General features: G+C 33.4%; 1 protein-coding gene across 1 annotated transcript; it reads right to left on the bottom strand.

The window, feature by feature from the left end:
- Window positions 1-1119: 1119 nt before the first annotated feature.
- LOC143232834 (uncharacterized) lies at window positions 1120-16093 on the bottom strand. Its single transcript, XM_076468754.1, has 3 exons — window positions 15752-16093; window positions 7472-8078; window positions 1120-4476 (listed from the first exon to the last, which is right to left on the bottom strand). Exons 2-3 carry the CDS (start codon window positions 7942-7944, stop codon window positions 4383-4385), a joined length of 567 nt encoding a protein of 188 aa, XP_076324869.1. The 5' UTR covers window positions 7945-8078; window positions 15752-16093; the 3' UTR covers window positions 1120-4382.
- Window positions 16094-16317: the final 224 nt, after the last annotated feature.

Genomic DNA, 16317 nt, shown 5'->3' with positions numbered 1-16317 from the left:
TTTTTTCACATTAAAAGTCATGAATGTGGCTAACTTACTAATTAAACCTTCCCACTGGAATACCTGAGAACTCAATACAATTGTAATTTCCTCCCACTAGTACAGCAGTAAGTCTATGGATCTACAGCGCTAAAATCAGGGGTTCAATTTCCCTCAGTAGGCTCAACAGATAGCCCGATGTGGTTTTGTTATACGAAAACACACACACAACTGTAAACAGTAACAAAAAATTAGAACTGACTTTTCTTAGATTTTGTGAGAAATCGTAAACAAAAAAATGGATTTTACAGTGTGCTTAGTTTCCAAGAACATTTATGTTACTTATTCAGGGGTCAGAAAATATTATAAATGATAAATTTTGATTCAAATTGAGTAGTGGCAAATTATTTTATCTGTGGTGAAACTCATTAGAATTTTAAAGTAAATTATGTTTATGGTTTTATATATTACTGAATAACTGTTATTTCTACAATATATTAAATAAACCTTTGACACTGATATGACAAATTGTGAGTTGACTCATCTTTAAGTTGTCAATTTTGATCCAGTTTGTATTACATAGCATTTCTCTTGCTCATTTGTATGACTTTCCCCTTGTATTTTCATTTTGATAAAATAAAAGCTATTGCATTAATTAATTTATTTGTTTTGTCTCATGTATATTGAATGAAAGATTACTTTAATTTTCTTAAATGATCTGGTTCTATCCTTTTTCAGAAGAAGTTCCTAATTCTTTCTGTATGTAGGATTATGATGTCTTGTTAGGTTCCATCATGCGATGTAATGTTTTTGTTTACAAAAGTGCATGAATATAATTATAACTTTGGCTATATTATACATAAATGTTTTTATCTTTAATTGGTTGGGTATATGCATGTCCCAATTCCTCCAAAACATTACATAAAAACAATTTTAACTATTTCCAATATCCAAGATAAACAACAACCTAAATTGTTTAATTTTGTTAGTTTCATAATTGCTTGTTTAAAACCCAGGAAACTAATATTTCCTTGAAGTAGTTGTAAATGTTTTTATATTATTAGCATTTACAGTATATTTCTTTTTAAATGTAATACACTTCTCATTAGCGTTTTACTTATTACATCTAATGTGTGTATTTTGTTACTTTTACATAAATGTTTTCTGTACCTGCATATTTTTATACATATTATATAAACTGATACATCTTTTCTATAATTTTGTTTTTGTATATATTTTTTATATATATCTTAAGTCTAATATCTGAATGACAAGTGCTTGAACTTGTGGTACAGTTTGTATAGGGCCCGGCATGGCCAGGTGGTTAAGGCACTCAACTCATAATCCAAGGGTCACGGATTAGAATCCTCATCACACCAAACATGTTTGCCCTTTCAGCTGTGGCAGCGTTATAATGTGACGGTCAATCCTGCTATTCATTGGTAAAAGAGTTAGCGATGGATGGTGATGACTAGCTGCCTTCCGTCTAGTCTAACACTGCTAAATTAGGGATGGCTAGTGCAGATAACCCTTGTGTGACTTTGTGCAAAATTCAAAACAAATCAAACCAGTTTGTATAGAGCTGACCCCTGCTGATACAGCGGTAAGTTTACGGATTTACAATGCTAAAATCAGGAGTTTGATTCCCTTAGGTGGACTCAGCAGATAGTTCAATGTGGCTTTGCTATAACCAAGACAGTCCCAGTTCACATCTTTTACAAGTTTAGACAGTATATAAAGTGGTCTGTTTATCATACATGGAATACATGAAGTAGATTATGTACAGGCTTATCAAAGCATTTTAATTTTATTTATGGAGTTAACTTGCAATGTCTTAACACATTGCTAGTGTTAATTAATACCCTCATAAGATGATGAAAAGGAACTTCACATTTGAAATTCTTACCTGTCTGCTTTGTTGTTCAAATATTTACTCCAAACTAGTTATATGTATACAAAAGTCTCAGCCTTGTACATATTTGCTTCTCTTATATTCATTGTTGTTTCGTTGGATATACATGCTTTCGAGGAGGGAATTGGAACATAAGACTAATGTGGTATCTCTGTCTGATACGTGCAGATTTCTGAAATACGTTTCGAGGAATATTTTCAGGTTCAGCAACCAAATTTACCGTCATACAGGAGTAACTAAAGATAATTTCGTATAGTTGTAACCTTTATTATAGTGTTCATACAGGCCATTGAAATTAAGGCAACCAAAGTCTGGGAATTTTGGGTTGAACAACCTTTTATCCTCTGGTTGCATTTTACTGATTGTATTTATGACTTAGAACGATGATTTAAACAGCTTGATTCGCTTTCATCATTTCCTGAAGCAGATTCACGATGATATCTAGATTTCTTCCAAATATACTCTTTCTGGTGAGTGCTTACACTTTTAGACGTTTCTGTGGTTGTATGGGGTAGTAAAGCAGTTCGTAACGCGCATAAAATACCATCAAAAAAGCTGTTGTTTTGAAATTACCTATCTCATAAACCGTGACTTATGATTATTAGCTATATACCAGAACCGGTTATTTAGGGGATTCAAGAGTAGATCTATAGATTTTGAAATTCAATGGTTATTCCGAAAATGGTCCCATTCATAACAAAAAAAACACACACACCAAAAACAAAAACAAACGGGATTAAAGAAGAAAATGTTGCGTTACAAACACTTTTTGTTAGTCCTAGACTTGATTATATCATTAAGAATGTTGGTTTCCATATATGTCTAATAAAACATAGAATGTTTGCTAAAAGCGCATACATTACACTTGATATAAAAAAAGCAACAATAAGAAACAATCATTGCCAGAAAAATAACTGTATCGCATGGAATCTAAGAATGTTGAAAAAAGCTGCAGTTTAGAGAATCTTTTATGTAAATTGTAATGAAACTGAGATATAAGAGAGCCTTCATAGAACACTTCCGTGGTTGCAGCGTGTTGTGTTTTATTGATGTGCATGGATTGTCTAACTCCGATCAATTTTCTGGTATTAGGGTATAAAGAATATGCAATTATTTCTTGGAAAAAAGTAAAATCCTTTATCATGAAACTTAAGACGTCTTCAGATAGCAGGGATAGAGAGTTGCTACTTTAAATGTTATAGATTTCTGAACGTGGAAATGGGTGTTTTAATACCATTTCTTTTATTTGTTTTTTATAAACAGAATATACTTCTATATAGTTATTAAACGTGAATCTTTACTTTTGCACCCCTTTGTTTTCGCTTTTAAATTGATATTTTCTTCATCTAGTTTATATTGTTACGCATTTATTGTTGTTACCCTCTTTACTGTTCACAATGCCAAACAGTACATAAGACCCGATTGTTATCATTTCGAATTATGTCATCTGTTTTGTTCCGTTTGGACTGGGCTTATGTTCAGTATTGTCTATTTTTTAATAAAGCCTTGAGGTGAAACTGAGGACTTGAAGAATATTCATTGGTCACTGACTATTTCTCTTCATTGTGCAGTACACTACCAACATTTATTGAACTGCATTGTTTGCAGCATTCCTTTTACAGATTCCGCTAAGTTTTAATATCTTCACTCCTCACACAGCTTATTGGTTTATCTTTTTCCACTGTACATTCAGAACTATTTATATGGCTTGCAAATACCCAATTTTTAAATTCATTTTAACATGAACATTACTACACCAACACAACAACAACATGATATAATTACTGAAATATCACAGAATAAGTCTAAACGTTTGATTTGTTTTGAATTTCGCGCAAAAATACTTTAGGGCTATCTGCACTAGTCGTCCCTAATTTTGCAGTGTAAAACTAGAGGGAAGGCAGCTAGTCATTACCACCCACCGTCAATAGGGTGAGCGTGTTTGGTGTAACGGAGATTCGAACCCACGACCCTCAGATTACGAATCGAGTGCCTTAACCACCTGACCATTCCGGGCCAGGTCTAAACGTAAGTGGTCATTGTTTGGCCAAGCGACCCTTTTCGCGACCACTGGAGTACAAAAAGAATCTGTAGTTCGATTTCTATAATAAGAACTTATATCTTAGAATGACTTAGAAACAAATACATGTGATTTATGTTTGGTTACACATTTGTTGATAAGAAGTAAAACACAAAAAACGGTATACACGTAACACAATTTAGCGACAATATTTAATATGCCATATCGTTAGATTATATAATAATTAACACATCTGGAATTATGCAGCGTATTTTACAGTGTGTCACCAGACATGTTATAACATCATGTAACAAAAGTTTATGTTAATTTTTTATAAGTCATATTAGTTACTACAAAAAAGTTATTACTTATTAACTTCTCATAGTTATTTTTATTTGAATGCAAACTAGTCATTACATTTTTTCCCGAGGTTTCTTTAAGTTGTGTAGAGACAAAATTTTTACCAAACCTCTAGATGGTAGTACTGAGGCTCACAACCGATGGTGATAAAGTTTCTGTACTTGCAAGCGGTGGAAGGTTACTCTTGCGTGGGTTTATTGAACTTCTGAAGAAGTTAGAAAGAAACTATTCATTTAGCATCAGAAATATAATGTCTGTGTAGTGTCAATATATATAATGAATATTTATTCGAAGTAAGAAATGAATAAGAAACATTAAGATACTATAAATAATGATTAGTACATCTGTCTGTGTCCTCTGGTAGGTCAGAGGAGAATTTACGGACGACTTATGACACTAAAATCCAAGTTAAATTCTACCCAGTGGACAGATCATGAGCTTCTTGTATGAATAATTGATACGAATGTCTATCTGATCATAGGAAATAACACACATTTACCTATTGCTTGTACAGCTTTCATTAATGCACTATTTTAATTTATTTCACTGAGTAAAAACAAAAGCTACTTAGCTTAAAAACATTAGGAATCGTGGGAAATAATAGCATCTAGTACAAAAATTGTCTATATGCAATTTTAATAAAAATAAATATACAAAGTTTCTGTTGGTTAGCAGTATCAGCATATGTTCAGGATTGGAAGGAGCAACAAAATGAGACATTATTGTGATATAAGCATGAAATAAATATTATTATTATTATATTTATGTATGTGTGCAATTTATATTCTAAAGTTCTTGTTTTACCCTATGTTTTACTTTATTTTAACGTTCACCATGCATGTTGTTGATACGAGCGTTGTGACTTATATATAACTTGAATAAAATATTTTCAAGCACACTATAGTATTATTGTTGTATTATTGCTTCATGTTACAAAAACCTTCAAAATTTTCTCGTTTAAGTTGAGTGTTATTGAATCTTAATATCGTTTTAGGTCTCAGTCGCACTACAAATACGCGTCAAAAATGTAGTTCGCGATAGTAAGATAAACGTAGACTGAGCGATTCAGTTTATCTATAACGTGTATAGCGGCGAATTTTAAAGAGAAATTACACCATATTATACAAATTTTGTTCCTGGATAGCATGTGTTATTTCTTAATTGCTTATGTTGTAAAAGTACAGAAAATGACCATTATTCCCTTCAAACATTGCTTTTGTGACATGGATAATGAAATTTAGAAATTAACCTATTCTCTATGTAAAAATGGGCAAATTTGCACATTTTCATTTACATAAGGTCTGAATAAAACAACATATGAATCAAGATTTACATGTATTTATGCTAAAGTTATACAAAAATGTTTAGAAGTGAGTAGTTTGTGAGATTTGCAACTGTAATGTAAATCACTTTCACGTATCAGCCCCCAAATATAGTTCGCAATCATGTTTTTGTTATACGCTCCCCAAGGAGCGGCATTCAAAGTCAGGTATATCTTGGTGGAAGAGCTCGCCTTGCTCTTCTGAGTATACTCCCATGTTCTCCTTGAATTTATCAAGATGAGCGTCAAGGATATGGACTTTCAGGGACATCCTGCAGCCCATTTTACCTAATTTATCTCCAGAGTATCAACCAGTTCCACATAATCTTCGGCCTTGTGAAGCCTAAGAAGCCCCGAACCACTGCGACAAAGCTGCCTCAAACTTTTTTCCTTCCTACTAAGCTTTTTGAAGAATTATGTGCACTCCAGACAGCTCAGGGAAGAAGTCTCAAAGGTTGCAGACTCCTTATCAAGAGCTGTGACAAATTGTTTCATAAGATCCAATTTTATGGCAATGGTGGGAACAACACCTTCTGGAGGTCCACTAGTGGCTCACACTTGACATTGTGCCTCTCCACAGAGAATTCGGTCCGTTGTGGCCAGTACTTCTTGTTGTAGTGCGCTGCGGTGTCCCTGCTGTCCCAAAGGCAAAGATATCAGGAAAACTCGATAAAGCCTCCTTGGAGACCCATCAGGAATGCCACCATTTCGAAGTCTCCTATAACCTACCAGCCATATTTATCATACATTAAGGCTTCTAGCAAGGTCTTGACGTTGCTGTATTCTTTTTTGAGGTGCACCGAATTTTAAAAGGTCTAAAATTTGTATAATGTAAAATCTTACTGTTCAAGCAAACAAAAATTGTGAGTCTTACCTTCTAGAGTTTTCTTGCAGTGCTCGCAGGTACAATGTGGTCCCCAGGCTTGTAGGCTTCACACATTTTAGCAGATACTGCCACAGAGTACTTTTTCACTCTTATCTTGACAAACTGGCCACACACATAGCAGAATGCATCTGTAGAATGCTTGCAGCTTCTTGATGCCATCTCTGATAAAATCAGATAGGTCTATGTGTTCATTTAGGCAGCTAGAACTAAACTGAAGTGGTGAGTGGTGAGTCCCAGTATATATATACATTACTATCGAAAGTTCTAGACAATTCTGAAAGGTTCTTGAAAATTCTCGTAAGTTCTACAATATTCTAGAAAGTTCTTGAAAATTCTATATCAGCTGCTCAGCACTGAATCTACCTGGAATGTTCTGGAAAAATGGGTAAATTTGAAAATTTCATAACCAAGGTCTCAAAAGCAAGGTTTGAAGAGAAAAATAGGTCTTTTCCATTTACTTTAGGCATAAACATTTGGGAAATAACACTTTCTGCCTCAGAACAAGAAAAAGTAAAAATTTTGTTACATAGTGTTATAATAGATTTTATTGTAAGAACAGAGTAGGTAATAATAGTTCGTCTTGTCAAATTGTGTTCTAAGGTAACTTAGCTTCTGCGTCAGACTATGACGAAAAAAAAAACGATTATTTAATTCGTGACCAACAGTGCAACAAACATTTGTCTGTTTAACTCGTATTATTTTAAAACAAATGGACTGATGACGTTTGTTTATTGTTGAAATTTATCGCCAAGTCACAGACACCCATACATAAAACGTGACAAGCATTTATACTGAACCAAGCAAATATAGGTACTTTGTTTTATTTGTTTGTCGTTCAGCTCAAACCTACACAAATAGGCTATTAGGGCTGTGCCAACCACAGATAATGAAACATTTGGAATTGAAAAAAAACAAAAAACAGAGTGGGTTTTTATGAAGCCGAGGAATCTGACAGAATTTTCGTAACATTATACAACTTTTGATCATACTTACTTCTTTCCACTAATTTCAGGAGTTGATTCCACAATGTTGTCACTTAGCGACTGAGACAGCGAAGTGCGCTTGTTTTTGGGAAGTGTCAGGATGAGAAGAGGTCCCATGGGGTAGTCAGATTTGAGTTGAAGGAGTGTTGGAGTATAGAAATCTGGATTGCCAATAGTAGATATAGTGTTGTGGTTTTTTCTGCCCTTATTGTTTGTCACAACTTTCCGCCAGCGAATGTACAAGTATAAAACTAGCGTGGGCACAGCCAGAATCAGAGAAAAAACGCCTCCAAGAAAAATTCCTAAACCTGTTTGCCAGAAAACAACTCCCAAGACGACCAAGATAGCTCCTGCAACAAACAAAAAAGTAAAAAGTCCAAACCAAATCTTTAATATTACAGCTCTAGAGAGTTTTTCTTTGGAAACCTGATATACAGGTGGTGATCTTTGGGGTTGGGTTGATCGTGGTGAATGGACCTTCATAGCTACTATTGGGAAATCGTGATAGCATCAATATGCAAAGTAGCTTGACAGTTGTGTTTTCATCCTTTACTCATCACGTCTCGCTCATTTTTTTAATGATGTTGTTAATCTTTCTTCTGTATATTTATATATTCCTAAAAAACAAACAAACAAAAAAGTGGCAGTTAGTATTTCCCTGACACATGTATATCTTAACATAAAAAAAAACATATTTGATTATTACACAGGTCTTGACTACACTTTGTACTCTTTCTTGTTTATAAATAGATAATTCTCCGAGTGCCAGGTTTATTGGTAGATATATAACAAGACGCAAAAAGCAGTATACGTTGATATTTTATTACAACGTGAAAGTTGTAAACTTTCGAAATATCAAAATTTTCAAGAGTTAAAACGAGATTTTTGCGTGTCCAATATACATGTCAGTGGCAGTACTCTAGCCTCTAGAGGGAGACATATATGTGTCCACGGCAGTGCTCTCAGACTCTCGAGAAAGACGTGTGTGTCCATGACAGTGCTCTAGACTTTAGAAGGAAACACATGCGTGTCCACAGCAGCGTTATGGAGAAATACACATAAAGTAGTGTTTTATAGAGAGACGTATAAGTGACTATTTCAGAGCTCTACAGAGTAGAGTATTTTGTGTGAGAAACTATAGTTCAAGAGACTTTTCAATTGACATCAGATTCAAAACCAGATGAAACTGATGCAGGTATAGGTACATAAAAAATAGGTTTTATAACAGTTTGAAGGTTTCAATAGGAACTTTCATTTTTATTTTGTTACGTGAGTCATCTTCGTGGTTTATAGGTTGACACCAGACCATCAGGACATGTAAAAATATCAAGACAAGAAAACCATGTATTGTGCCGTTTTACGTCAGTTTTGTATTTATCTTTTGATCTAATCTTGTAAACGTAACTTTCGCAGCAAATATGTTGTTGGCTGACGATCACGCTCTAGGTATCTATGACATAATATTTTTGTTTTAAATAACCTGAACGCTATATACGTGCACTTGGTCCTTTCACTCAGAGTATGGCTATACTTTTCGTCCTCTCTCTTCTCCAACATTTTACTGCAAACAGAGCACGTGCGTCAACAAAGCTTTAATAAATGAGCCTTTGACTTATTTTCCCATAACGCGTAATATTCAGTATATGTGCAAGAACGCCAAAAGTGTGTGTTGTTACCCAGGTATTTCGTACTAACTTACAAGTAGCCAATGCTTTCACACTATCGCGATTTCCTCAGTCTTCTGTTGATAACACTAGGAAACAGTACTTGCACTGTTACGTTTAATGATGACAGAAAACATTATGGTGTGTAATTTTTCATACTTTACTCTTAGAATTGAGAAATTTGGATCCAGTATACGTTGACGTTAATCGAGCCCTATATCTAAACAAATATATATGCTAAGTTATAACAATACCCCAAGTTTAGTGATAATTAAGAACACTGTTAAATGCACTGATATTTAATCAAGTAGTTACGAATACTTTATTATTATGGTGAATAAATCTACGGCATAATGTATGCGGCACGTTTGAAGGTGTAATAATACAATGTTAAAACTTATCTTTCAATACATCTTAAAAACTCAGCTAATACAGAAGTGCATAATTGGCATCTGCGCTGCGTCCTCGGATTTTAGCGTTATAAATCTCTTAAGATTACCCATGAGATATCGAGGGACAGTTTATTCACGGATTTTGGTTCTCTAGTTAAAATTATGGAATATAATGTTTCAATGTATTGAAATATCTTGTCTTATAAGAACGTTATACTCGAATGTGACTGAACAGTCTGTTAATCTTCTAGAGTCTAACTAACATCAGCAAAGGTGTAACACGTTGACTAAACTTTATAAAGAATTAGATAAGTATCCATAGGATATATAGCATATATACTTTTAAATTTCATCTTCCCACTCAGTTGCATTTTTCTCTTTTAAAGTTACATTCAGGTACGTGTTCTTGAAGCTTTTATAATACATTAAAAAGTTGATCTTGTACAACAAAATAATTTATAATCTTGAGTAATCTAATCATGTGCGCACGATTTTGGAGATGCAATTGTTGCATGTCTATGTTCTAAGAGTATTAAGAGAACGTATGCGAAAATTGATTCTTTATATGAGTCTGTCCTCAAATCACGCCTTTAAATTCAGTACTTTCTAAGGTACTCACAGACACGTAGCAGTCTGAATGGGGAAGAAAAAGAACAGAAAGCTGTAGATAATAAAATCAAACTGGTTCAGAACTAACTCATACCAGAAACAATGTCCATTCTAAGTACTCGCTTAGTATATGATACTGAATATAAAACCTGATATAAAACGTGAGGGCGTCATAAAGTTGCAGCCAACCCCACTATTCGTTGGTAAAAGAGTAGCCCAAGAGTTGGCAGTGGGTGGTGATGACTAGCTGCCTTCCCTCTAGTCTTACACTGCTAAATTAGGGACGGCTAGCGCAAATAGCCCTCATGTAGCTTTGCGCAAAATTCAAAATAAACCAAACTAACTCAGTATGTGTAACGGACTTGCTTTGTTTACCAACTCAAGGTTCAATCAAAGCTCATGTTCATATTTTTCATTCGTAAATCGACCCTGGGAAACAAACCCTAAATGTTGTGCCTTTTAGATATTTACAAATCGATCCGCATACTATCGTATTGTTCTATTTGCCTGAAGTCTGATTTCTGTAAGCCAACATCTCTCTTTTTCTTCAAATAAACCACGACCTTTCCTGAAGTTCCGGAAATTCATAAACTAGTGCCTGTGTTTTCAAGCGTCTTAACTAGAGCTAATTATTAAGTATCAAAATTATTTAAACTTTCTAATAAGTCTTATGACTTATGAATTACGTAAAAACAACAAATACTTTCAAACAAGTAAACAATGTATAGTTTCAACTTATACTATGTTTGGAGAGTCACATTTTTTTCATTCAAATGATTTATTCATTCTGTTATGACTAAACGTATACACACCGTGTAAAAGTGGTATTAAGAAATCATCTTTAATAATTTGACAATAAAGTTTAAAAATAGAACTTATTGTGCAAAAGTCTATTGGAATATAGGCTTAAGACAGGAACAACGATTAATACTCCTTGTTCTAGTGAACCACATTTTAAACTTAAGCCACGTGATAGCATTTGCAGAATAATATTCCATCTGTAGGTTTATAGTTAAGCATGTTATATATTGTTTGATAAATCGTTTCCTCTGACAACTTTTAATGCATTTTCTTGCTATGTAGTATAAGTGTTTTCCAATTTATTATTGCAATAACGTGTGAAGAGTTTCATAGTAAGCACTGTCTGAAGAATGGTGTAAACCTTAGTTAAGACTAGGCTTCTAGAATATTCGAAGTGTAAATGTTGTAGTTTTCAAAGTAAGAATTTTATATTATCATTAAGACGTTATAAGTAAGTTTATCAAGAAGGTTTAAAATTTGGTGCTTCGACTGAATATAATTGGAATGAAATGTTGGATAACTCGTTAGAAAGTTAATTTGTTAAATAGTTTTTGTAAATCTCGTGAATAGGTAACAATTTAGTCAGTTAATTTACTGAGCTACAATTGTAAAATATCACATTAGCTTCACATATTCACGTTAGACAGTCAAGCTGAAATGGACATGGCTGGACTAATACTTGTTTTGAAATATTGTTTTATTATTTTTTATACGTAGAAAGCCTTCTAGTTTTTTCGATTTATGAACTGTTCCAACAATGTAAAATCCAATAAAGCTTTAAACTTTATTTCTTAATACTTTCCTGAGCCACTAAAATAAATATCAGTTTTTCTATATATAAAAAGCTTTGTATTAAAAAAAACGTGAAATATCATAAATAATTTCTTAGCTATCTGATAGATGAGAGTGACTAATGCCACTGATTTACTTTCATACGATGAACATGACATAATGAAATGATATAAAAATGACCAATATTTATATAAAAAATAATTTTATATGCTTAGAACTAAATACAGGTACAACAGTAATGTTGAAGATATGTTAAATCAGATGTTGTTTGCCATTAGGTATCATGTACTTCTTTCATAATTTTATAAACTTTGTCACAGCACTTCAGTAAAATGTAAGTGTATTTTAACGAAACCGACTGCGTACAGCTGCTTCAAGAAATTAAGAGCATAATTGTAATCATCGTTCAAGCAGATCTTATGAGTCAAAAGGTGCTAAGTTATACTCTTTGGGAAAAGAGTGTCCATTCGAATTTATCAATCGCAGTAATTACTTGACCAGAGGTCGTCATCATCATCATATTACAGAAAAATTTAACAACAAATGGACAATTATGAATCGAAAGAATCGTTTACTCATACTCTATTTTTTGTTTCTAAACACTTCTCGTGAATTCCAACTGACGCTAAAGACGCAGAGAGGAATCATACCAAAAATAAAAAAACAGCTAATCTACTGGTGATTTAAAAACCAAATGTACCAAACTCCAGTTAATCTACTGTAGATGAAGTTATGTGATTAAAACATCAAACGTATCAGACTTCAGTTAATCCATTGCAGATGACGCTACGTTATTCAAAGAACAAATGCCACGAATGTGTTCAAGTGGTGTAATACCAGTAACAAGACAAAATAGATGGCAAACTATTGTTAAGCAAGTGATATAACACTAGTATTAAGACATAAAATAGTTGGCACACTATTGTTAAGTAAGTGATATAATACTAGTAACAAGATATTAAATAGGTGGAACATTATTTTAAGGAAGGGGTATTATACTAGCAACATTTTTTGTTTGTTTGTTTGAAGTTAAGCACAAAGCTATCTGTGAACTGCCCATCACAGATATCGAAACTCTGTTTCTTGCATTCTAAGTCAGCAGACATACCACTGTGCCACTTGGGGGATATCAGTATCATAATAGTAAGTGGCACACTATTCTATACAGTGAAAGAAGGCCTTTCAGACAAATAAAATTCCAACGAAAATGCAAGGCTAGTAGGTATATTGACCAAGATGTTAAATTCCAAAAGAAACAAGAATCTAAAACTATGGAAATGAATGAGTAGCCAAATCACTTTAATGTCTTATTGAAATAACAAGTTATGATAAATGGTACTCTATTTAAACAAGCATATACAAAATCGTAAATCTGGGTTAGGCTTACAGAATATTTAAGTGCCAAAAATATCGGGGGAGGGACTAAGACAACATGTAATCATATTCTACACACACAGGTAAAAAGAGAATAATGGCCAAGAGTGACCCAAGAACAAACGTTGAAATTTCAGTTAACCTAAAGTAAGAAGTTAGATAATGAACGAGACTATAAAAGTAACTGATCGAATGATACGAAAATAATTTTTATTATCTAGACGAAAATACGGGACAAAAATATATATTAAATATCATGAAAATTATATTTCAAACAAATTTATAAGTAATACAATAAGGATAAGATAGTGTCATACCTTACAACTAAAGTAAGATTTGATATAGGTGTAAGACAGTGTTAAACAGGTGTTTTGTTTGTTTATGAATTTCGCACAAAGCTACTCGAGGGCTGTCTGTGCTAGTCGTCCCTAATTTAGCAGTGTAAGACTAGAGGAAATGCAGCTAGTCATGACCACCCACAGCCAACTCTTGGGCTACTCTTTTACACACGAATAGTGGGATTGACCGTCACATTATAACGCCCCCACGGCTGAAAAGGCGAGCATGTTTGGCGCGACGGGGATGCGAACCCGCGACCCTCAGATTACGAGTCGCACGCCTTAACACACTTGGCCATGCCGGGCTTACAGGGTTATCTAAACACAAATCTGTAAAAAAATGTTATTAATTTAATACAAATTAGAAGTTCAGTTAGATTAACAAAACATTAAAACAGTTGTAAGTAAAATTTTGTATTTAGTACAAACATTTTTTTAACATTTATAATTTAATATTAGGAACGCTATAGTTTGATTCCTACAACTGTTGTAGAAGAGAATATATAATGCATTTTTTACTGACCCTTATCTCACAATATTAACTTAGCGGTTTTATATTTTATCAAACAAAACATTAAATTTTATCTTCAAAAGCTATAACATTTTAGTTTCTTATTTCATTTCTTATAGTATGTTTAATGAGATATGATCCAAGGTAAAACCATATAGGTTTGAACTAAAATAATGCAGAAGAACATTTTACAATAAGATAAAAAAAATCACGATATTATATCAAATTATGGTACTTCCATATTATAACATTGTTGTTACGTGTAAAACGTAACTTATTTGTGCAATTTTGTTGTTTGTTTTGGCTTCACAAAGCTACACAATAGGTTATCTGCAGTCTGTATCCCACGTGAAATCGAACCTCAGATTTTTGAGTTGGAAGTCAGTAAATTCACCGCTGACGTAATGTAATCTTGTGGTTAACTCAAGCGTTCAAAAAGAATCATTAATGACTATTACAGGTTAATTTCGTTTCCCTCTCAAATAATATTTTAGTTGTTTTACAATGGTTCCTTAATTTAACTCCACTGCGGTAGAGTGTATATAATAGGTATAATACTTTATTGAACATGGCTTCTTACACTGAGCCAAAAACTCACGTTTCCATGGCAACTGGTTGATAAAACAAATGGACGCCAAGCAGTTGTCAAGTGTAAACGGTACCAGTTATGATCCTTAACTTAATTGTGACGGTCAGGAAAGTTAAGTTTATAACTGTAAAAACTATCATACGTCGGGTTACAATTTCATACTCAAAACCTCTTTCGATTATTAACACGTTTCTTCAATGTATAATGTGCTGGATTGCTATTGATTCACGGCTTATACTTACTTAGGCCTACACTTGCCATTTATCTCAGAAGTGTCTTCTTATAAAATTCTAGCGACACCTATATAATGTCTAACAGTAACTGCAATTTAGTATCTTCAGAAGCAGTAATGAAAGTGTTGATCTTATTTCTGTCTAGTTTCAGCCAAATTTTATTATAAGACAAACAACAGCAACAAAATTGTACAGGCTATATGACAAATCACCATCTTATGTATCATGTTCCGACGTCCAGCTAATGCGGTTCACAAAGATGACAAGTCTGAAAGCGCAACTACAATAACGCTTTGAAGTTATATGCAAACATTACGTATACATATGGTATTAGCTAAGTACCAACTAATAACAAATATAACTTAAGCAGATGGAAAATGAAGATTAAAGATATGACATTAAATCAATAACAAGGGGTCTCCAATAGAAGATTTGTTTAATCATTGAATATGACGATTAGTTAACTTAATTTTAACATAAGTTTCATTCCTTGCACTTTCCATTTTATTTCTGTTGTTAAAAGAAAGCACTGTTTAAGTGAATCGTAACAACTGTTTTATGTTATGTAATTTCAATATAAATAATTTATGCTAGTTATTAGTACTATACATATATATTGAGCCACATTTAAATATATATGAACGTGAAAATGATTTTCACTATGACTCTATAGAGTCTTTATGTCACAAACATAAATAATTCCTATTTATGGATACCTAAATATATATAAATACATCTCACGTGAACTACGAGTTTATCTACAAATGTTTTGCTCATTTCGCTCGTCTCCCATAGCAACAACACATGCACACAGATTTGATTAGCTTTATATTGTTGCGTTGATTAAATCTTTGTTTCTGTCTGTTGGATGCTTTATCTGTGCTTTACCGTAACACTACTGTTCGTATATCATGTATAGGAAAGTAACGCTTGTACCTCTCACTTTGAAAGCATTTAAAACAGTACACGACTAAGGAAAGGACTTACAAGATCAGTCCAGGCTGAAGAACTTCATTTGGTGAAAGCTACGTGGACCACTGAAGGTATTAGCTATGTGTTTCTCGATGTAATAAACCTGGAGTTGATAGGAGTATTCGGAACAAGCTTGACGTGTACACTGTTGATACTGCACGTGAAAGTGCTATACTCTAGTGACGTGAAAATGTACTACAAACGGAATTTCACAGATTCTTAAGCTGTTTCAGTTCGTGTATTTGTGACTCGTTATGACTATATAAAAAATAACAGAATTTCTCTACTGACAGACACAACAGCGCGTTTATAACTAGAGCAAAAAGCGTGCGCCAAAGGCCTCGGATTCAAACTCTTAAATTAAAAATGTTCATATGCATATTTGACAAAATGTAAAATATGTATATAAAATATATGATTTTATTATTGTTTATGTTTCATTTATTACACAAAAAGCAATTATGTGAGTTCGCTTTCGCCAGTGGCACAGCAGCATATCTGTGGAGTTACAACGCTATAAACCTGGTTTCAATACTCGTGGCGAGCAGTGCACAGATTACCCACTGTGTAGCTTTATACTT

The sequence above is a fragment of the Tachypleus tridentatus genome, chromosome 11 (genome assembly GCF_004210375.1).
Source record: "Tachypleus tridentatus isolate NWPU-2018 chromosome 11, ASM421037v1, whole genome shotgun sequence".
In the NCBI taxonomy this organism is placed as follows: Eukaryota; Metazoa; Arthropoda; class Merostomata; order Xiphosura; family Limulidae; genus Tachypleus; species Tachypleus tridentatus.
Note: the sequence above shows the minus strand (reverse complement) of the source record. Positions and strands in the feature narration are given on the sequence as shown.

Coding starts and splice junctions, on each gene's coding strand:
- LOC143232834 (XM_076468754.1), bottom strand. CDS start 7,944: ATGAAGGTCCATTCACCACGATCAACCCAACCCCAAAGATCACCACCT. Junction 4,477..7,471: donor CCTGAAATTAGTGGAAAGAA/GTAAGTATGATC, acceptor TAACTTCTTCAG/AAGTTCAATAAACCCACGCA.